General features: G+C 47.4%; 1 protein-coding gene across 1 annotated transcript in view; it reads left to right on the top strand.

Annotated features, from left to right (window-relative positions):
* LOC147102553 (protein HEATR9-like) overlaps nucleotides 1-23,914 on the top strand; it is a 162,308-nt gene that overhangs the window by 48,361 nt on the left and 90,033 nt on the right. The window contains exons 4-6 of the mRNA XM_085964052.1: nucleotides 14,515-14,571; nucleotides 15,262-15,318; nucleotides 17,330-17,390. Of these exons, the coding sequence (XP_085820178.1) occupies nucleotides 14,515-14,571; nucleotides 15,262-15,318; nucleotides 17,330-17,390 (175 nt within the window). The remainder of the gene's footprint in view (nucleotides 1-14,514; nucleotides 14,572-15,261; nucleotides 15,319-17,329; nucleotides 17,391-23,914) is intronic.

Below are 23,914 nucleotides of genomic sequence, written 5' to 3'. Positions count from 1 at the left end.
GAGAAAGGGAGAGAGAGACAGAGAAAGGGAGAGAGAGACAGAGAAAGGGAGAGAGAGAGACAAAGAGAAAGAGAATCTGGCTGTGAATGAACTGAAAGAGAAAGCAAGAAGGGCTTTCTATGCCATTAAAAAATCAATGCAAATAGAAATCCCAATTGGCATTTGGCTCAAAATTTTTAAATCAGTAATTGAACCAATTGCACTCTATGGCAGTGAGGTGTGGGGACCGCTAACACAACAAGAATTTGCAAAATGGGACAAACATCCAATTGAGATCCTACATGCAGAATTCTGTAAAAGTATCCTCCGGACTCAAAGGAAAACCGCAAACAATGCATGCAGGGCAGAACTAGGCCAATATCTACTATTAATTACTATCCAAAAAAGAGCCACCAAATTTTGGAAACACCTAAGAATGAGCAACCCCCACTGCTATCATTACGAAGCCCTGAAATGCCAAGAGAGGATCATAAAGAAGAATACCCTCAGTCAACTAGTCCTGGGACTCAGTGAAGTAAATATTAACCCTACTAACAATAACCAGCCCCAGGACAGTGACATCGTAGCACAGAGAATTCGACCCAACACAATTGTCACTAAGCAAAAGGAAAGACATCTGTCATATTGGGCAGAAACAACAAAAACTCAAAACAAACTCAATTGCTACTTGGCCCTAAACAGACAATACAACATGGCTGAATACCTGACCACGGTAAAAGATAGCAAATTGAGAAAAACCTTGACTATGTACAGACTTAGTGAGCATAGCCTGGCTATCAAAAAAGGCAGACACAGACAGACCTGGCTGACAAGAGAGGACAGGATATGCTCTCACTGCAGTCAGGGAGTGGTGGAGACAGAGATGCACTTCCTCACAGCTTGTGGAAAATATCAGGGCATAAGGGGGAATTTCTACCCAAAATTCACAAAAATATAACCTGAATTCAAAAATTTGAATGACGACCAAAAACTCCCATATCTATTAGGGGCACAGAGAAATTGTGTAACCTTAGCGGCACACTATGTTACAGCTTGCCATAAACAGAGGGACAACCATTAAATCTAAGAATAGAGTATATATGTAGCCTGGCGAAATGGAGCAGCACAGGACACGAACTTTCGTTTTTGGGGTTTTTTATTCTGTATTAATAACTTGGGTCTAGGTTTAGGATGAAATTGTAAATACATAAAACACAGTCGACAAAATACGGCAGTGGCTTGCCCAACTCTCCTGAGCACCCCCCTCACGCTGGATCTAGAAAATGGAGGCTGTGAAGAAAGGGGCGGTTCCTTTGGCATCACATGGCCTTACCCATAACCCTTTTCTCAAATTCTAAAGGGGAAAATGAACCGCGCCATCTAGTGGACTTAAATATTCACTGCATTTTCCCACTTGGCTACATTCTCCCCTGCTTTAAAGTCAACGTCCTCGGTGACTTAGCACCCGTTTTTCACTTCTTTTACAGCTTCTCGAAAAAATGCAGTACCCAGACTCGATAAAACATGAGAGAACACCTCAGGACTGAGTGAGACTGCATTACAGGCTGACTGAGGCAAATGGTATGGGTTAGGGTTTACCCCAGCATTGGCTCTTTTCGTTCTGCGAGGAGCCGGAATGGGTACCTCAACCTCAGTCCCACACTCAGAAGGGTCTGAATGCTCTGGCTCAGAAACAGCCTCTGATTCCTGTACATCTTGGGCGTTACCAACAGGATCATTGTTTACTTTTTCCTCCTGAGTTAACTCTGGATAGGTGACTTCCTCTACCACAACAAACTCAGTATCAGAGGGCTCTGGCAACGATTCTGTCAAAAGAGTGACAGGGGGTACGGTGACAGGGGACTTGGTTCTCGTCCGCCTAGGCTCAGGGACAGAGGTAACACATGGCCTAAGATTAACTCTATGGACCCTTTTTAAAGGACCGCCCTCTACAGGCTCAACTGCATGTGTAGTACCCTGTACCTCCACCACTCTGTACACAGTAGGACCCCACGCATCCTGAATTTTGTTCCTACCCAAAGGCCTGTGTCGTAAGTATACCAACTGACCCACCTCAATGGTTGGACAGTACACTTTGTCTTTGTTAAGTTCAATTCTTTGAGCTGATTTCTTTTCAGTGTACTCTCTTGCCCTTGCATGTGCCTCCTTCAAACGCTCTTGATGGACAACCAACCACTCATGTTTCTTGTCTAACACTTGCTCCTGACCTAATAAAGCATCTACAGGAAGGTGTGGATGAACCCCGAAAAGCAGATAGTACGGTGAGTAGCCAGTCGTAGCATGGGGTGTTACATTGTAGGCATACACCAACTCAGATAAGTGCTCAGGCCAGCGGCGCTTCTTTTCTGGAGGCAGTGTACGCAAAAGATCATGTAAAGATCTGTTGAATCTCTCACATTGAGCATTTCCTTCTGGGTGGTGTGGGGTAGTGTGGGTTTTCTTTACACCATAAAGCTTACACAGCTCGGCAATGATTTCACTCTCAAAATTTCGACCTCTGTCTGAATGCAATCTTTCTGGGACCCCATACTTCATGAACCACTCTTTGAGAAGGACTTTTGCCGTGGTATCAGCCTTTTGGTCCCGAGTAGGGAAGGCTTGTGTGAATTTAGTGAAAACATCGGTCACCACTAACACATTCTCACGACCATCGGAGGCCGGTTCCAGCATGGTGAAATCTACAGCAACTACTTCAAGGGGCCGGGAGGCTAGAAATGATTTCATAGGGGCATGTATCTTGGGGTGGGGCATTTTTGTCAAAACACACCTCTCGCATTTCTTGACCCACTGTTCCACATCCCCATACATCCCAACCCAAAAACATCTCTGTCTCAAAAGGTTCTGTGTGCGCTCTATTCCCTGATGGCCCATACGATCATGCACACCTTCAAGCACGACTTCTTTCAAACAAGAGGGCAGTAGTAGCTGGTGGCACTCACCAACATGGACATCCTCGATTACACGGTACAACAAACCATCTTGCTCACAAATACGGGGCCACTGCTTTAACGTGGATAATACTAGCTTGGATAACTGCGACCTCTCCTTGTAAGTTGGCCTTCGCTGCTCACCCCAAAACTTCCTAAACACGCTGAGGGTGGGGTCTGTGTCCTGAAACTTACGTAGTTCCTCTTTAGAGTAACCGGGAAGTGTTGGTGTGTTACCCTGCAACTCACTACGCTCAGTACTTTCTTCTGCGTCCGAAACACGGATCTGTCTGACTTTACAGCACTTGACTCCTGCTGTCCCTAAGTCTGGTCCTAGAGCTGTTCCCTTGTGAGTGACATTACATATGGCCACACAACCATCATAGTCCGCATCCCCACTGTCTGACTCGGGCTCCCCTGCTAACGGCTGCCTAGAGAGGGCATCTGCTGCTGCATTACAGCGGCCTGGGCGGTACTTGACGTCAAAGTCAAAAACAGCTAACTGAGCCACCCATCTTTGCTCAACAGCACCTAACTTAGCTGTAGAAAGGTGACACAGGGGGTTGTTATCTGTTATGACAGTGAACTTGGAACCTAGAAGGTAACCTCGAAATTTCTCTGAAACAGCCCATTTGAGGGCGAGGAGCTCTAGTTTCATACTGCTGTAGTTTCTGTCATTTCTTTCAGCATTACGGAGCCTCCTACTGGCATATGCTATCACTCTCTTCCTATCTCCCTGCTGCTGGTGGAGGATGGCACCTAATCCTAGGTTACTGGCATCCGTCTCTACAATAAAAGGCTGAGTGAAATCTGCGTAACCTAACACTGGAGCACTGATCAGCTTTTCTTTCAGCTGTTCGAAAGCAGCTTGGCACGCCGCTGTCCATGAACCTTCAAACAACCGTTTTGCTTTTGCTGGGCTGTCTTCCCTAAGGCATGCATTGACTACGTCATGGAGAGGGCCAGCTCGTTTAGAAAAATCCTCAATGAACCTCCTGTAATAACTACAGAAACCAAGAAATGACCTCAGATCTTTGACTGTACTGGGGACCGGCCACTTCTTTACGGCGGCAATTTTCTCTGGATCTGTCCCTATACCCTCCCCTGAAATTTGATGCCCAAGGAACCTGACTTCCTGCTGCAGGAAGTGACACTTTTCAAGCTTTACTTTCAAACCTGTCTCTTTCAGTCGTCTTAGAGCTGTCTCAAGCCTCTCTAAATGGTCCGGGAAGGTCTGAGAGAACACAAGGATGTCATCTAAATACACTAATAGGATGTGGAACACTAAGTCGCTCATAGTCGCTTGCATAAGTCGTTGAAAAGTCGCAGGTCCATTACAGACACCAAAAGGCATTCTGAGGTACTCAAAAAGGCCAAAAGGAGTTGTAAAAGCAGTCTTAGGCCTGTCACTTTCACGAACAGCAACCTGGTGGTACCCACTTGCAAGATCAATGGTCGAGAAGAACTTTGCACCATGAAGGGCATCAAAACTCTCGTCAATGCGGGGCAAAGGAAATGCGTCACGTCTGGTTTTTGAGTTTAGTTTCCTAAAGTCAACACATAGTCGTATGTCTCCATCAGTCTTACGAACTACCACTATGGGTGAAGCGTATGAACTATTGCTCTCCTGGATGACACGCTTTCTTAAAAGCTTAGTGATGTGGTCCCTCACCTCTTTGTACAGTGTAGGTGGGATACGACGGTATGGCTCTGTAACTGGTGCGTCATCTACCAAGTTAATCTCATGCTCAACTTTATCAGTGTAGCCTAGGTCCTCATCCTTAAAAGCAAATACTTCCGAATACCTGGCTAAAAGTGCACCTAACTCTGCTTGTTGGCCCTGTGTGCCACCTATGTGTAGTTTGTCCAAAAGCAACTGAATGTCTTTGTCTGTCATCTGTCCTTCTTGTCTGCCAACAGTTACTTCCTCTGTGTCAGCGGAGATGCGTTGAAATCGCACCTCACAGGAGTCCTTGTCTACACACTCTGCCTGAGTCGGAATACCAAGCCTGGTCCTGGGGTTTAACCACACATCCTCCTCAGAGAAATTTACCACCTGCACTGGAAATAAATGTCCCTTTGATTCAACTAGAGTGGGGACAACTACCAGGCCACCTGGCAATGGTGTGTTACCTGGCTCCAACAGCATTTTAGTGCTGCCACCTGACTGAGTTTTAAGTCCCTTTACGTAGACTGTAGCTATGGAAGACGTAGGCACATGTACAGCACCCCTACCAGCTACACGGACAGAAGATGACTTTGGAGTGATGTTACACTGTTGTACTTGCTGAAATGCTTCCCTCCAATCTGAATCCAACTTTCCCCCTAGAGTAGTGTCAAACTCAGCATAAACTAGTTGTCTGCATCGGCTGATGATGTTCATACCAATAAGACCTGGTGCTGCAGGCTGTGACTGCTGATGCTCTTTGACTACCAGGAAACCACATTCGGGTAAGGTTATGCCCATAGTTTCAACGTCTAACTCAAGGTAGCCCAAGTAGGGAATGTCCAACCCGTTGGCGGCAGTGATCTTAAGCCACCCGGTTGTAGGCAGCATATCCTCATCCCTCCCAAGTAAGTGCTCTCTGAAAAAAACTTCAGTAATAGTGCTGACTTGGCTCCCGGTATCCAGTAAACAGTTAGCAGTAACCCCCCCAATCTTGAGATCTACTACTGGACATTTACCTACTGCACGGTCAAGAAATCTGTCACGAATACCAGTACTGTTCTGAGAGCCTGCAGGTTTTCCTCGCATTGCCCGGCTCATGGCAATCGAGGGAGTTAGTTTTCCTGCACCCCAGCCAGCATTGGTGGATGTGTTTGCTACCTCGCGCTTCTGAGGACACTGTTTGGCAATGTGCCCCGCCCCGTTACACTTAAAGCAAATAGGCTGACCTTCATCAGTGAACTTTGGCTTGGCTCTAGGTTTCCCAACCTTGTCATTACCCGTGTTTTCCTTCTGTAGAGCAAGACCCCGTACTGCCTCTGTTAGTTCCCCGATAGCTTTACCCTGTTCCGCCACCACTTTAAGAACATCCTGTAAAGTGACAGCCTGGCTGCCTGGTACCCCAATGGCAGAACACTGAAGATCCCTCCCCGTACTGTCACACACTACATTCTTGCTCTTTGCAACTTTAGTGCTACAGGGCTGGTCTTCTAAGGACCATAAGACAGCTTCCTCACGTACATCGAACAGGGTAGACTGGGGGTTGTCTCGTACAAACTTGCGCAACTCTCTCCGGAGTGAGGGATCTCTAACACCATCAACAAATCTGTTTCTGACAACCCGTTTTGTGTCCGGCACAGCATCAGGTGATTGCTTTACCAAAGTTCTAATAATCTGAGAGAGTGCATGTGAGTATTCTCGGAAATCTTCACCCTCTTCTTGCTTGCGTCCATAGAAAGTTTCTAACAGCTGGGACTCACTGCGTTTTTCGGTGAAAGCCCCCCTTAGGTAACTGAACAGGTCACTGGGCTGCTTAGACTCTCCACCCAACCGTAACCTAATTTCCTGGAGGGCTGCCCCCCTCAACAAAGATCGAATGAAATCTACCTGCTCTGCAGGAGTCTGATCTCTAGCTCGTAGTACACTTTCAACCTCTTCAATGAACTCATCAACTGAACGACTATCTTTAGATACCTCACCACTGAATGGTTGGATCTGACGCTCTCTGGGTACATACACATATGACTTGGTTGCCCCATTACCTAGAGTGGCAATAATTGCCATTGCTTGGTCATGGGTTTTTTTCAACTCTGAAATCTGTGCCTTGAGTTGATCTATCTGGTTGCCCTCACCCACACTCGAGGTATTGTCCTCACCATCCGAATTGTGAGCTCCACCCACCTCCTCAGGAGGGTCTAACATTTTGACTCAGTTCACAAGTCCCTGACAGTCACTGAATGGGATGGCCGCTGTGACGATTCTTCTCCAATGGTGTCCCTCCTCGGTGCCTTGATGGGTCCTCTCCCAGATTGGTCCTGGCGCCCTCTGGATCCCGTCTGTCTGGTCTGGTCCTCCTTAGCAACCCCAGGCAGCACTCTCCGTCCGTCTCCAGGTCCACTTGGCACCACACCGCTCTTCCCCCACTGCCGTATTTTATGTAACTTTCCCAAACCTGAGAAACTCCAAGCTAACAGACCCCACTCCTGGTACCAAAATGTGTAGCCTGGCGAAATGGAGCAGCACAGGACACGAACTTTCGTTTTTGGGGTTTTTTATTCTGTATTAATAACTTGGGTCTAGGTTTAGGATGAAATTGTAAATACATAAAACACAGTCGACAAAATACGGCAGTGGCTTGCCCAACTCTCCTGAGCACACCCCCCACGCTGGATCTAGAAAATGGAGGCTGTGAAGAAAGGGGAGGTTCCTTTGGCATCACATGGCCTTACCCATAACCCTTTTCTCAAATTCTAAAGGGGAAAATGAACCGCGCCATCTAGTGGACTTAAATATTCACTGCATTTTCCCACTTGGCTACATATACAAATTATATGAATGTATATTTATACACTCAGGGATATATCTGTTTATACACTGTATGGATAGATCTGCGTTTATGTGTTCAACCATAAATGTTTTTTCGATGCTTTGGCAAAATAAGATGTACCTTGTCATGCCAATAAAGCGATTTGAATTGAATTGAATTGAATTGAGAGACAGAGAAAGGGAGAGAGGGACAGAGAAAGGGAGAGAGAGACAGAGAAAGGGAGAGAGGGACAGAGAAAGGGAGAGAGGGACAGAGAAAGGGAGAGAGGGACAGAGAAAGGGAGAGAGGGACAGAGAAACGGAGAGAGAGACAGGAAAACGGAGAGAGAGACAGAGAAAGGGAGAGAGAGACAGAGAAAGGGAGAGAGGGACAGAGAAAGGGAGAGAGGGACAGAGAAAGGGAGAGAGGGACAGAGAAAGGGAGAGAGGGACAGAGAAACGGAGAGAGAGACAGGGAAACGGAGAGAGAGACAGAGAAAGGGAGAGAGAGACAGAGAAAGGGAGAGAGAGACAGAGAAAGGGAGAGAGAGACAGAGAAAGGGAGAGAGGGACAGAGAAAGGGAGAGAGGGACAGGGAAAGGGAGAGAGGGACAGAGAAAGGGAGAGAGGGACAGAGAAAGGGAGAGAGAGACAGAGAAAGGGGGAGAGGGACAGAGAAAGGGAGAGGGGGAGAGAGAAAGAGAGAGAGAGACAGAGAAAGGGAGAGAGAGACAGAGAAAGGGAGAGAGAGAGACAAAGCGAAAGAGAGAGAGAGACAGAGAAAGGGAGAGAGGGACAGAGAAAGGGAGAGAGAGACAGAGAAAGGGAGAGAGAGACAGAGAAAGGCAGTGAGAGACAGAGAAAGGGAGAGAGGGACAGAGAAAGGGAGAGAGGGACAGAGAAAGGGAGAGAGAGACAGAGAAAGGGAGAGAGAGAGACAAAGAGAAAGAGAATCTGGCTGTGAATGAACTGAAAGAGAAAGCAAGAAGGGCTTTCTATGCCATTAAAAAATCAATCCAAATAGAAATCCCAATTGTCATTTGGCTCAAAATTTTTATATCAGTAATTGAACCAATTGCACTCTATGGCAGTGAGGTTTGGGGACCGCTAACACAACAAGAATTTGCAAAATGGGACAAACATCCAATTGAGATCCTACATGCAGAATTCTGTAAAAGTATCCTCCGGACTCAAAGAAAAACCGCAAACAATGCATGGAGGGCAGAACTAGGCCAATATCTACTATTAATTACTATCCAAAAAAGAGCCACCAAATTTTGGAAACACCTAAGAATGAGCAACCCCCACTGCTATCATTACGAAGCCCTGAAATGCCAAGAGAGGATCATAAAGAAGAATACCCTCAGTCAACTAGTCCTGGGACTCAGTGAAGTAAATATTAACCCTACTAACAATAACCAGCCCCAGGACAGTGACATCGTAGCACAGAGAATTCGACCCAACACAATTGTCACTAAGCAAAAGGAAAAACATCTGTCATATTGGGCAGAAACAACAAAAACTCAAAACAAACTCAATTGCTACTTGGCCCTAAACAGACAATACAACATGGCTGAATACCTGACCACGGTAAAAGATAGCAAATTGAGAAAAACCTTGACTATGTACAGACTTAGTGAGCATAGCCTGGCTATCAAAAAAGGCAGACACAGACAGACCTGGCTGACAAGAGAGGACAGGATATGCTCTCACTGCAGTCAGGGAGTGGTGGAGACAGAGATGCACTTCCTCACAGCTTGTGGAAAATATCAGGGCATAAGGGGAATTTCTACCCAAAATTCACAAAAATATAACCTGAATTCAAAAATTTGAATGACGACCAAAAACTCCCATACCTATTAGGGGAACAGAGAAATTGTGTAACCTTAGCGGCAAACTATGTTACAGCTTGCCATAAACAGAGGGACAACCATTAAATCTAAGAATAGAATATATACAAATTATATGAATGTATATTTATACACTCAGGGATATATCCGTTTATACACTGTATGGATAGATCTGCGTTTATGTGTTCAACCATAAATGTTTTTTCGATGCTTTGGCAAAATAAGATGTACCTTGTCATGCCAATAAAGCGATTTGAATTGAATTGAATTGAATTGAGAGACAGAGAAAGGGAGAGAGGGACAGAGAAAGGGAGAGAGAGACAGAGAAAGGGAGAGAGGGACAGAGAAAGGGAGAGAGGGACAGAGAAAGGGAGAGAGGGACAGAGAAAGGGAGATAGGGACAGAGAAAGGGAGAGAGGGACAGAGAAACGGAGAGAGAGACAGGGAAACGGAGAGAGAGACAGAGAAAGGGAGAGAGAGACAGAGAAAGGGAGAGAGAGACAGAGAAAGGGAGAGAGGGACAGAGAAAGGGAGAGAGGGACAGAGAAAGGGAGAGAGGGACAGAGAAAGGGAGAGAGGGACAGGGAAAGGGAGAGAGGGACAGAGAAAGGGAGAGAGGGACAGAGAAAGGGAGAGAGAGACAGAGAAAGGGGGAGAGGGACAGAGAAAGGGAGAGGGGGACAGAGAAAGAGAGAGAGAGACAGAGAAAGGGAGAGAGAGACAGAGAAAGGGAGAGAGAGAGACAAAGCGAAAGAGAGAGAGAGAGACAGAGAAAGGGAGAGAGGGACAGAGAAAGGGAGAGAGAGACAGAGAAAGGGAGAGAGAGACAGAGAAAGGCAGTGAGAGACAGAGAAAGGGAGAGAGGGACAGAGAAAGGGAGAGAGGGACAGAGAAAGGGGTAGAGGGACAGAGAAAGGGAGAGAGAGAGACAGAGAAAGAGGGAGACAGAGAAAGAGAGAGAGAGAGTGAAAGAGAGACTCAGACTAAAAGAGAGAAATAAGCATTGGAAAAATGTTTCGCTTGCCACAAAATTTGTTTGTGAGTTCTGACTTTTCTACATGGCTATGATTTTCGCAAATGGTCTGAGAAACTAATGGTGCTAACAGTGCCTGCACATAGCTCCATACAACAGCGGGCTGCCTGCTCAACTCACAGGGATCTCCGAGCAGACGGCCATCCAGCGCGAAGCATGTCTCTGGCCCAGTAATCCGATGTAGCTCCGCCCATTCAGTCAAAACGCCTAAGCATCCAATATAGTGAGTGGAGCGCACGTGCTCAGTATGAGCCGGGAGTGCTCCGCCCGGCATATTGGATTGGACTTCTCTGTAGGCGTCCTGCCGCATGCACTAACTATTAAAATGGCGAATTCAAATATTTTAATAAGGACCCTACACTGTCCTATCAAACACTCCCAGGGCAGGTACAGCATGGGTTAGATACAGAGTAAAGCTCCCGCTACACTGTCCCATCAAACACTCCCAGGGCAGGTACAGCACGGATTAGATACAGAGTAAAGCTCCCTCTACACTGTCCCATCAAACACTCCTAGGGCAGTTACAGCACGGGTTAGATACAGAGTAAAGCTCTCTCTACACGGTCCCATCAAACACTCCCGGGGCAGGTACAGCACGGGTTAGATACAGAGTAAAGCTCCCTTTACACTGTCCCGTCAAACACTCCTAGGGCATGTAGAGCACGGGTTAGATACAGAGTAAAGCTCTCTCTACACGGTCCCATCAAACACTCCCGGGGCAGGTACAGTACGGGTTAGATACAGAGTAAAGCGCCCTCTACACTGTCCCATCAAACACTCCCGGGGCAGGTACAGCACGGGTTAGATACAGAGTAAAGCTCCCACTACACTGTCCCCTCAAACACTCCTAGGGCAGGTAAAGCACGGGTTAGATACAGAGTAAAGCTCCCTCTACACTGTCCCCATCAAACACTCCCGGGGCAGGTACAGCATGGGTTAGATACAGAGTAAAGCTCCCTCTACACTGTCCCATCAAACATTCCCAGGGCAGGTACAGCATGGGTTAGATACAGAGTAAAGCTCCCTCTACACTGTCCCATCAAACAATCCCGGGGCAGGTACAGCACGGGTTAGATACAGAGTAAAGCTCCCTCTACAGTGTCCCGTCAAACACTCCCGGGGTAAGGACATGTCGGTGGGTAGAGTTGGATATACCTGGCATGGCTAAGACCAGGCTGTGGGTAGCTGGGCTCTGCCCTGGGTTAGACACTGGTCTCACATCTCTGGTACGTTGGTTCATATCAAGCTGAGATTGCTGCCCAGAGGCATCCAACATGGATTGAGACGGGCAGCCTTAACACAGTTCCTATTGCCCAAAGGGACGTTAGCAGAGTCCTGGGAAGCGATTGCTGGCCCAATGTGTTGGTAGCTGAGATCTGCCCATATCTGGTCGCAGCTGTGGCTCAGTGGGTGGCACTCTTGCTTTTTTCTCAGATGGTCATGGGTTCAAGCCCCACTCCAGGAACTTGAGCCCATAATCCAGGCTGACCCTGCACTGTCGGAGGTGCCATCTTTTGGGTGAGACGCTAAAGCGAGTGGACCTGGGCGATCACACAGCACTATTCGAAACAGACCAGGGATCTTCTCCAGTGTCCTGCCCAATATCTTTCCCTCAATCAACATTGTTAAAAAACAGATAATCTGGTCATTTATTTTATTTGTTCATGGGATGTGGGTGTCGCTGGCAAGGCCAACATTTATTGCCCATCCCTAATTGCCCTTGAGAAGGTGGTGGTGAGCTGCCTTCTTGAACTGCTGCAGCCCATGCGGTGAAGGTACTCCCACAGTGTTAGGGAGGGAGTTCCAGGATTTTGACCCAGTGATGATGAAGGAATGGCCGATATACTGCCAAGTCAGGATGGTGTGTGACTTGGAGGGGAACTTTGAGATGGTGGTGTTCCCATGAGCCTGCTGCCCTTGTCCTTCTAGGTGGAAGAGGTTGCGGGTTTGGGAGATGCTGCTGAAGAAGCCTTGACGAGTTGCTGCAGTGCATCTTGTAGATGGTACACACTGCAGCCACGGTACGCCAGTGGTGGAGGGAGTGAATGTTTAAGGTGGTGGATGGGGTGTCAATCAAGTGGGCTGCTTTGTCCTGGATGGTGTCGAGCTTCTTGATTTATCTCATTGCTGTTAATGGGAGCTTGCTGTGCGCAAATTGGCTGCTGCATTTCCTACATTACAACAGTGACTACACTTCAGAATTTATTTCATTGACTGTAAAGCATTTTGGGATGTCCTGAGGTCATGAAAGTTACTGTAGAAGTGTGAGCCCTTTCCTGTCATTATACGGTAGATTGTAAATGGGCTGTGGCAGGAGATTAAATGGGTGGGTAGAGTCTGTGATAGGGGAGAGTGTACATGGGCTGTGGGAGGAGATTAAATGGGTGGGTAGAGTCTGTGATAGGGCAGAGTGTACATGGGCTGAGGGAGAAGATTAAATGCGTGGGTAGAGTCCGTGATAGGGGAGATTGTACACGGGCTGTGGGAGGAGATTAAATGGGTGGGTAGAGTCTGTGATAGGGCAGAGTGTACATGGGCTGAGGGAGGAGATTAAATGGGTGGGTAGAGTCTGTGATAGGGGAGAGTGTACATGGGCTGTGGGAGGAGATTAAATGGGTGGTTAGAGTCTGTGATAGGGGAGAGTGTACATGGGCTGAGGGAGGAGAATAATTGGGTGGGTAGAGTCTGTGATAGGGGAGAATGAACATGGGCTGTGGGAGGGGATTAAATGGGTGGGTAGAGTCCCTGATAGGGGAGAGTGTCCATGGGCTGTGGGAGGAGATTAAATGGGTGGGTAGAGTCCCTGATAGGGGAGAGTGTACATGGGCTGTGGAGGGAGATTAAATGGGTGGGTAGAGTCCATGATAGGGGAGAGTGTACATGGGCTGTGGGAGGGGATTAAATGGGTGGGTAGAGTCCCTGATAGGGGAGAGTGTACATGGGCTGTGGGAGGAGATTAAGTGGGTGGTTAGAGTCTGTGATAGGGGAGAGTGTACACGGGCTGTGGGAGGAGATTAAATGGGTGGGTAGAGTCCCTGATAGGGGAGAGTGTACATGGGTTGTGGGAGGAGATTAAATGGGTGGGTAGAGTCCCTGATAGGGGAGAGTGTACATGGGCTGTGGAGGGAGATTAAATGGGTGGGTAGAGTCCATGATAGGGGAGAGTGTAATGGGCTGTGGGAGGGGATTAAATGGGTGGGTAGAGTCCATGATAGGGAAGAGTGTACATGGGCTGTGGGAGGAGATTAAATGGTTGGGTAGAGTCCATGATAGGGTAGAGTGTACATGGGCTGTGGGAGGAGATTAAATGGGTGGGTAGAGTCTGTGATAGGGGCGAGTGTACATGGGCTGTGGGAGGAGATTAAATGGGTGGGTAGAGTCCATGATAGGGAAGAGTGTACATGGGCTGTGGGAGGAGATTAAATGGTTGGGTAGAGTCCATGATAGGGTAGAGTGTACATGGGCTGTGGGAGGAGATTAAATGGGTGGGTAGGGTCTGTGATAGGGGCGAGTGTACATGGGCTATGGGAGGAGATTAAATGGGTGGGTAGAGTCTGTGATAGGGGAGAATGTACATGGGCTGTGGGAGGGGATTAAATGGGTGGGTAGAGTCCCTGATAAGGGAGAGTGTACATGGGCTGTGGGAGGAGATTAAATGGGTGGGGAGATTCTGTAATAGGGGAGAGTGTACATGGGCTGTGGGAGGAGATTAAATGGGTGAGTAGAGTCCCTGATAAGGGAGAGTGTACATGGGCTGTCGAGGGAGATTAAATGGGTGGGTAGAGTCCATGGTAGGGGAGAGTGTACATGGGCTGTGGGAGGGGATTAAATGGGTGGGTAGAGTCCCTGATAGGGGCGAGTGTACATGGGCTGTGGGAGGAGATTAAATGGGTGGGTAGAGTCTGAGATAGGGAAGAGTGTACATGGGCTGTGGGAGGAGATTAAATGGGTGGGTAGAGTCTGTGATAGGGAAGAATGTACATGGGCTGTGGGAGGAGATTAAATGGTTGGATAGAGTCTGTGATAGGGAAGAGTGTACATGGGCTGTGGGAGGAGATTAAATGGTTGGGTAGAGTCCATGATAGGGAAGAGTGTACATGGGCTGTGGGACTATTCGACTGCTGGACTGTTTTTTTCTGCACCTTGTTCATGGCCTTGAATCAATGCCAAGAACAAAGATACTTCTGCACATCTTACTCTGTTTTACATTCCTTGTTTTTTTTGTCATTTTAGCATCTTATAAAGAGTTTAAATTCTGCCGTTGTGCTTGAGAGAAAAGATGCTGCCAAGGCAAGTCCCACAATTTAACTTTATGTGGAAAGGGAATAAATGCAACACCTGAAAGGTTAAAGGGAGATTACTGTCTTCAGGGAAGAGTGGTGCCATGGGTTAATCACTGACCTTTCACCTCTGGGGCTTTGGTTCATATACAGACCTGGCTGAGGGGTGAAAGTCTTCTCAATCTGCTGGATATAAGTGTGACATGTATAAAATACACTTGGCCCGAAATACGCAACAGATAATGGCAGTTGTGGGAATGGAGAATTATGGCACTAGATGTAGTGTTTCAGCTCAGGCACGTTGATGGGACAGTGAAGAGGGAGCTTTGCACTGCACACACACCCTGCCGCCACCACCCTGCCCCCTGCCCTCTCTAACCTTCGCCCTGCCCTCTCTAACCTTCACCCTGCCCCCTCTAACCTTTGCCCTGCCCCCTCTAACCTTCGCCCTTCCCTCTCTAACCTTGGCCCTGCCCTCTTTAACCTTCGCCCTACCCTCTCTAACCTTCGCCCTGCCCTCTCTAACCTTCGCCCTGCCCTCTCTAACCTTCGCCCTGCCCTCTCTAACCTTCGCCCTGCCCCCTCTAACCTTCGCCCTGCCCTCTCTAACCTTCGCCCTGCCCTCTCTAACCTTCGCCCTGCCCTCTAACAAATTGTTATTTTGTGATGATTGTTCCAATGCTTGTGGTTTTCCCCCCAGGCTCTGCAGTGCCTTCAATGCACCAATAAGGAGGTTGTTTCTGCTCTCTATACCACAGTACGTATTCACAGCAGCAGCAAACTGCACTTTACTTCCTCAATTCTTGCAATATTATCATTTTCCAATTGCTTTCCTTTACAATAAGTTGTTCAACAAGCATGAAGTTTGAGTTACTGGGGGAGAGTCGTGGAGCAATCCGTTCGAGAGCTCAGACGCCTTAACATATCGGGAAAGTGGGGGAAGCACTCGGAGGTAATGGGCTGTCTTAGAGTCTCATCCAGAGATTGACATTCCTGGGGGTGAGTGACAGGCTGAAATCTAATCCAGGGGTTCGGGGGGTTTATATATAGAATAACAGATACCCGGGGGTGAGTTACAGGCTGGAATCTAATCGAGGGGTTTGGGGGGTTTATATATAGAATAACAGATACCCGGGAGTGAGTTACAGGCTGGGATCTAATCGAGGGGTTCGGGGGTTTATATATAGAATAACAGATACCCGGGAGTGAGTTACAGGCTGGAATCTAATCCAGGCGTTCGGGGGGTTTATATATAGAATAACAGATACCCGGGAGTGAGTTACAGGCTGGAATCTAATCAAGGGGTTCGGGTGGTTTATATATAGAATAACAGATTCCCGGGAGTGAGTTACAGGCTGGAATCTAATCGAGGGGTTCGGGGGGGTTTATATATAGAATAACGGATACCCGGGAGTGAGTTACAGGCTGGAATCTAATCGAGGGGTTCGGGGGTTTATATATAGAATAACAGTTACCCGGGGGTGAGTGACAGGCTGGAATCTAATCAAGGGGTTCGGGGGTTTTATATATAGAATAACAGATACCCAGGAGTGAGTTACAGGCTGGAATCTAATCGAGGGGTTCGGGGTGGTTTATATATAGAATCACAGATACCCGGGAGTGAGTTACAGGCTGGAATCTAATCGAGGGGTTCAGGGGGTTTATATATAGAATAACAGATACCCGGGGGTGAGTTACAGGCTGGAATCTAATCGAGGGGTTCGAGAGGTTTATATATAAATAACAGATACCCGGGAGTGTGTTACAGGCTGGAATCTAGTCGAGGGGTTTGGGGGGTTTATATATAAAATAACAGATACCCGGGGGTGAGTGACAGGCTGGAATCTAATCGAGGGGTTCAGGGGGTTTATATATAGAATAACAGATACCCGGGGGTGAGTTACAGGCTGGAATCTAATCAGGGGTTCAGGGGTTTATATATAGAATAACAGATACCCAGGAGTGAGTTACATGCTGGAATCTAATCGAGGGGTTCGGGGGGTTTATATATAGAATAACAGATACCCGGGAGTGTGTTACAGGCTGGAATCTAATCGAGGGGTTCGGGGGGTTTATATATAGAATAACAGATACCCGGGAGTGAGTGACAGGCTGGAATCTAATCGATAGGTTCGGGGGGTTTATATATAGAATAACAGATACCCGGGAGTGTGTTACAGGCTGGAATCTAATCGAGGGGTTCGGGGGGCTTATATATAGAATAACAGATACCCGGGAGTGAGTTACAGGCTGGAATCTAATCGAGGGGTTCGGGGGGTTTATATATAGAATAACAGATACCCGGGAGTGAGTTACAGGCTGGAATCTAATCGAGGAGTTCGGGGGGTTTATATATAGAATAACAGATACCCGGGAGTGAGTTACAGGCTGGAATCTAATCGAGGGGTTCGGGGGGTTTATATATAGAATAACAGATACCCAGGAGTGAGTTACAGGCTGGAATCTAATCGAGGTGTTCAGGGGGTTTATATATAGAATATCAGATACCCGGGAGTGAGTTACAGGCTGGAATCTAATCGAGGGGTTTGGGGGGTTTATATATAGAATAACAGATACCCGGGAGTGAGTTACAGGCTGGAATCTAATCGAGGTGTTCAGGGGGTTTATATATAGAATAACAGATACTCGGGAGTGAGTTACAGGCTGGAATCTAATCGAGGGGTTCGGTGAGAGGCAGTAACTGCGGTGAGGGTTGTTGTCGAGCACAGTGTGAAGTGATTGAGCTGCAGCTGGTTTGTTTACTTTAGTTACAGACGGATGAGGACTGTGTGGTGAAATATGAAGCTGCCAAGGCTCTGGTCACACTAGGTGAGTGTCAGAAACTCAAAGTCTTACATTCAACAGTGCTGCTTAATATAACTGACTGATCTGAGGGGTTCCAAGGGCACATGAGCTGACCCTGGGTCACAGGTGAGGTGTAGGGTGGGTGAGAGGTGAGAGGTGGGGAGGGTGAGAGGTGGGGAGGGTGAGGGGTGAGAGGTGAGAGGTGGGGAGGGTGAGAGGTGAGAGACAAGGTTAAATGCAAATGTGCCAGGACCTCACTGTCTGACTTGAGCTTGATTAATGTCGAGACAGAGAAGAGGGACTGTTAGATCCGTGTATCTTGATGTTGTGTCCTTCAATAATTAGACAACAAGACTGCAGGGAACGATTCAACAGGTGTTTACTGAATGAGGGTTACTCTAGAACTAAGTGTACAGATCACTACTCAGGGTTTATATACAGGTGTGGTCACTGCCGGTACTACAGTATACAGGAGCTGTAAAAAGTAGTTCACCCCTTAAAGGTACATACATTACAATTCCTCCCCTTTTAGATTAACAGTACCATAACACTCATTTAACAATTAAATATCAAACTAATTACAATTAACACTTTTAACATGCAACATTAACTGAAAATAGTCTATTTATAAAATCAGTCTTTGGGGAGGCTTCCTGATTCTTTCTGGATAACGCCTTTCCCGAGTGTCTTGCTCTTGGTGCGGAGGGGATTCTAACACCCTGTCGTCAGTTGATTCATCAGCTTCCAATGCTATTGTTTCTGAGGTAGATGCGACCTGTACATCGGGTTCCTCACCAGGTACGTATGGCCGAGACATGGGGTTGACTCATTCCTGTGACTCTAGGATCTGGTCAGCATGGCATCTCACAATGTTCTCCCCAACATCCACTGTGTACATTAGTGGCCCCTGCCATGTGCATATCGTTCCTGGTTGCCATTTCTCTGTTCGGTAGTCGCGGGCCAAGACTGGTTGCCCTACATTGAAGCTCCTTGTCGGCATCTCATTGATGTGCTGGAATTGCTTACTCTCAACATCTCTTCGTACATTTGGTCTGAGGAAATCCAGACGAGATCTCAACCTTCGGTTAAAGAACATCATGGCCGGGGCCTGGTTGGTGACTGCATGTGTCGCATTCTGGTAGGCGAACAGGAAATTGTCCACCTTGTGCTGCAGCGGAATGTTGTCATTGTACATAGCCTTTATTGCCTTCTTAAAGGTTTGTACGAACCTCTCAGCCAATCCATTTGTGGCTGGATGATACGGGGCGGATGTGTAATGCCTTACCCCATTCCTTTTCATAAATCTTCGAAACTCTTTGGACACAAACTGTGGTCCGTTATCAGAGCAAATCTGCTCTGGCAAGCCGTTCCTGGCAAAAATGGTCCGTAGGACTGCAATAGTTTTCTCCGTGGTGGTGGAGGACATTTTGATCACCTCAGGCCATTTCGAGTGCGCATCCACGGCTATTAAAAACATTGAGTCCATGAATGGACCAGCAAAATCAATATGCACCCGTTGCCATGGAGATGAGGGCCACTCCCATGGGTGTAGAGGGGCATGTGGTGGTGCATTTTGGACCTTCTGGCATCCTGAGCAGCTCTTTGTCAGGCCCTCGATTTGCTGATCGATCCCCGGCCACCACACATAAGCCCTAGCAAGGCTTTTCATTTTTCACCCCTCCCAGATGACCTTCGTGAAGCTCATTGAGCACTCTCTCCCTTAACTTGGGTGGAATTACCACTCGGGATCCACACATCAAGGTCCCCTGGCATACTGACAGCTGTTCTCTTCTGGATGAGAATGCTGGCAACAGTGAGTCGCCATGTGCTGGCCATCCCTTCATCGTCAAATCATATACCCGAGACAGTGTCGGGTCATTTCGGGTCTCCTTCTCTATACCAGCGTTAGTTACTGGCAAGCATTCAATTATAGTTGAATGAAATATTTGGACAGGATCCACTGCTGGTGCTTCCTCCGCAGTAGGCAGTGGCAGGCGTGATAGCCCATCAGCATTTCCATGCTGTTTCGTGCCCTTAAACTCGATTTCATATTGGTGCGCCCCTAGAAAAAGGGACCATCTTTGTAGCCGTTGCGCAGTCATCACCGGAACGCCCTTCTTTGGATTAAAGATAGAGACAAGTGGTTGGTGGTCAGCAAGGTGAACTTCTGCCCGTGCAGATAGTGATTGAACTTTTTCACTCCCCACTGAGGGCCTCCCTGTCAATCTGGGCGTAGTTACGCTCGGCTGAGATTAGTGACCGAGACGCAAAGGCTACTGGCCTCTCCGAGCCGTCCAGGAATTTGTGCGACAGCACCGCTCCAATGCCATAGGGTGATGCATCACACACCAACCGAATTGGTAGTACTGGGTTGAAATGAGCCAACACCTCTTTTGATGTGATCAATGCTTTGCTCTTCTGGAAAGCTCGTTTACATTTGTCACTCCACTTCCATGGTATCCCCGTTTGCAGTAGGGTGTTCAGTGGGTGTAGTACGGTAGACAAATTTGGCAAGAACTTATGGTAGTAGTTCACCAGCCCGAGGAACGACCTCAGTTGTGACACATTTTCCGGTGCTGGAGCCTTGACTATGTATTGATTTCTTTGTGGGTTCAATGACGAGACATTTATGAAGGAGAATGGCCTAGAAATTGGGTTTTGGCTTAGCCAGGGCTTTAGCGCTGGAAATTAGTGCCGGCGCTAAGTCCCCTGCGCGCGCCAAAAATTCAGTGGCGCCGCGCCCAAACGGCTGCCGGCGCTACTGAAGGGTCTTAGCGCCTGGAAAAGGGCGCTAACTGCCGTTTCGCGCCGCAATTCCGGTGCTGCGGCACCCGATGCGGTGCGGCAGGCTCGGGAAGTGCAGGCCTCCTCCTTCCGTTAAGGAGGAGCTGCCTGCGCCCGGCCGCGGCCCGCGCAAATCTGCTTAAAAATGAGCCCGGCACCTCGGACAAGTGCCGGGCTTGCATCTGTTCCGGGGGGGGGGGGAGAGAAGTCCGGGGAGGGAGCTGCGGGCAGGCGGCCGGCGGGAAAGCGGCCAGCCGCCGCGGGGCCTTTAATGCGCCGGCGCTAACTGCAGTAAGGCACCTCTGACAAAACGCTGGTTGCGGCTGCCACGGGCGAGGCGGCCGCAACTCAATTTCGGAGTTCAGGCGGGTTACCACGGTAACCGGGACGCTGCGCACACCGATGACGTCATCGGTGCCGGCGCAGCGCTACCGGAGCAACGCCGATTTAGGGCCCCAGGGAATTTCACTACTGGCCATAACTCCGGCGCAAGGCCCTCTAGCGCCTCAAATGAGGCGCTAAGGCTACTGAATTTTCAGCCGAATGTCTTTTAATCTAAAGTCTGTTCAACTCTTTTAACAGCATTTACAGGAGACATCATGCTAGTGATGCATCTAGAACGAAACTGAAACTAAACACAAACTGCTTGTCTCTCTCACATGACCTCTGCTGGTCAGGCATAAGTAATCAATACATGCAAACATGCTGGTAAGGCATGATAATCAAACAGGCAAATAACATCACTATTTGCTGATATCATTACATCTCCCTTTCTTAAAACAAAAGTATTTTACTTTTAACTAACAACATGTTTTCTTTGTATTAATCTGCATTTTAACTGTAACACTTAATGAACTTACATTATCATTATCATGATCAAGGTTTTTTAACCTTGCTTTGTGTGTTCACATGAAATATGTCAATACACTAGAACTTGAAGAAAGAATAAGATAACATTACTTCCTTCTATAACAATAGTCCTTAAATTTGCTCAATGAGTCTCTCAGGAGGCTTCACGCGTCTTGAGGATTTTCTGATTGATTGTCCTTGAATCTGAGTTGTTGCCTCAGATGATTGGTTCTCAGCTGTGTGATCAGGTTGTTCAACAGTATCAGTCTCTTGACCTGCTGTGGCTGGTCCCATGAGAAGATCTCGACGATTTCTTCTCAGAACAGCACCCTCATCTGTCTGAATGGTGTATGATCTTGGTTGAACTTCACTCAGGACAGTTCCCTTCTGAGTCCATGTGTTTGTTTTGTCTTTCAACCTTACTTGGTCACCAGTGTGGAGTTCAGGTAGGTTTTGTGTTCCTCTGTCATAGTAGTACTTTTGCTTTTCTTTCTGTTGTTCTTTGAACTTCCTCACTTTCTCCCCCTCTTTTGTTTTCAGGAGGTTCTCCGGGATGGGTAGGTTTGACCTTAGCCGATGTCCCATCAGGAGTTGGGCTGGTGACTTACCACACTCGAGCGGCATTGTGCGGTATACAAGCATGCTCTGGTAGAAGTCAGTTCCACTGTCTTTTGCCTTGTACATCAGTCTTTTCACTGTGTTTGCGGGCTCTCCTGGGCCAACAGCTCTGGACAACATGTCTGCTGTATACATCAGCTTACCCGGTGTGTACGCAACATTCAGTTCATCATAGACTGTCTCTCCTTCGCTTTCCACAACGAGGACTCTCTTTACCAGGTTCAGTCTCTCACAGGCTTTTAAACCTAGTATGGCTTGCACATCCTTTGGCACCACGATTAATGCTAGCGTGTGCTCTCTGTCCTTGTGTGTCACTTTGACAATGCATCTTCCTTTCACTGGTATTTCAGTACCTGAGTATCCTGTCACTTTCACTTTTATTCCATGTATCTTTGGTCTGGGTCTAATTTTCTTAAAATCAGTCTCTGATATCACATTAACTTGTCCTCCAGTATCCAATTTAAATGGAATGTGTATGTCATTCACTTTTAGTGTCAACATCCAGTCTCGTTCTTCTTTTTTGTTTTCAGACACAACATCTACATAGAACTCCTCTATGTCGCTTTCATCTACTGCATGGACCTTGCTTTGTTGCATTTGGTTCTTACAGCAACGGGCATAATGGTTGTTCTTGTTGCAACTATTGCATGTTTTACCATATGCTTGACACTTTCTTGGTGGATGCTGTGTACCGCATCGACTACATGTCTTTCGATTGCCCCTTTCATTTTTGTTCGCTGGCCACGCCTCTTTTTTCACATTGGCGCTCTTTTTGTTAAACGGTTTGTGTCCGTTCTTACTCACTGCATCCACGTTGCAGCTACTATCACTGAACAGCTCTTTTGCCTGCGACTTCACAGTCTCTGTAGCCCTACACAGTGCTATGGCTTTTCCCAGGTCTAGATCTTGCTCTCTTAGCAGTCTTTCCCTTAGACCATTATCTGGAATACCACACACCAGTCTGTCTTTTATCAGCGAGTCTGTCAGTCCCCCAAATTCACATGTTTTGCTTCGGTTTCTCAGTTCAGTCACATACTGATCAATAGTATCACCCGTTTTCTGTACACATGTGAAAAATCTGTGCCTCTCAAACATCACGTTACGTTTAGGTATGCAGTAGGCCTCAAACTGTTCCATTATTTTATCTAGCTTCATTTTGTCTCCATCAACAGTGAATGTGGAGTTATTATACACCTCCAGCGCTTCATCACCCACGACATGTAAGAACAGTGACGCTTTCATTTTATCACGTTTCTCGTCAGCTCCGATTGCTGATAAATACAACTCCAAACGTTGTTTGAATCTCCTCCAATTTTCAGCCACATTACCTGTCAACTGAAGCGTCGCCGGTGGGTGTAATCCTTCCATTTTTTCACTTCGTTAGCTATTCTCCAAGGTAAGTAACGATTTTCTCTTTTGGCTTGCTAATATGTGGAGAGCTGATTTCACTGGATAGCTTACTTGCCAGTATCTCGTCGAGTTGCTAACTTCAGATTTTTCCTCTTCATCTCTTTCAATCACTTCTGACACCATGTATTGATTTCTTTGTGGGTTCAATGACGAGACATTTATGAAAGAGAATGTCTTTTAATCTAAAGTCTGTTCAACTCTTTTAACAGCATTTACAGGAGACAGCATGCTAGTGATGCATCTAGAACGAAACTGAAACTAAACCCAAACTGCTTGTCTCTCTCACATGACCTCTGCTGGTCAGGCATAAGTAATCAATACATGCAAACATGCTGGTAAGGCATGATAATCAAACAGGCAAATAACATCACTATTTGCTGATATCATTACAGACTACTGCCTCAATCTTTTCAGGGGACTTATGTAACCCCTCTTTATCAATAATGTGGCCACAATACGAGATCTGCTTCTGGAAAAACTCGCATTTGTGGCGATTAGCTCGGAGCCCATATTCCTTCACTCTAGTGAGCACCTGCTCCAGGTTGGCGAGGTGATCACTGTCATTTTCGCCCGTGACCAGGATGTCGTCCAAATAACACTGGGTCCCTGGAATCCCTTGCAGGACTTGTTCCATTGCCCTTTGCCAAATAGCCGGAGCTGATGCTACCCCGAACACCAGCTGGTTGTATTGGTAGAGACCTTTATGAGTGTTGATCGTGAGGTACTGTTTTGAGGCTTCTTCTACCTCCATTTGCAGGTACGCCTGGGCCAGATCAATCTTAGTGAAGTGCTTCCCTCCAGATAGCGAGGCGAAAATATCTTCAATCCGCGGAAGCGGATATTGTACAGTGTGAAGGACTGGGTTCACTGTCACCTTAAAGTCCCCA

Source organism: Somniosus microcephalus, chromosome 21 (genome assembly GCF_052327205.1).
Source record: "Somniosus microcephalus isolate GS21.2 chromosome 21, FLI_Smic_1.0, whole genome shotgun sequence".
Lineage (NCBI taxonomy): Eukaryota > Metazoa > Chordata > Chondrichthyes > Squaliformes > Somniosidae > Somniosus > Somniosus microcephalus.
This window is presented reverse-complemented; position numbering and strand designations above follow the sequence as displayed.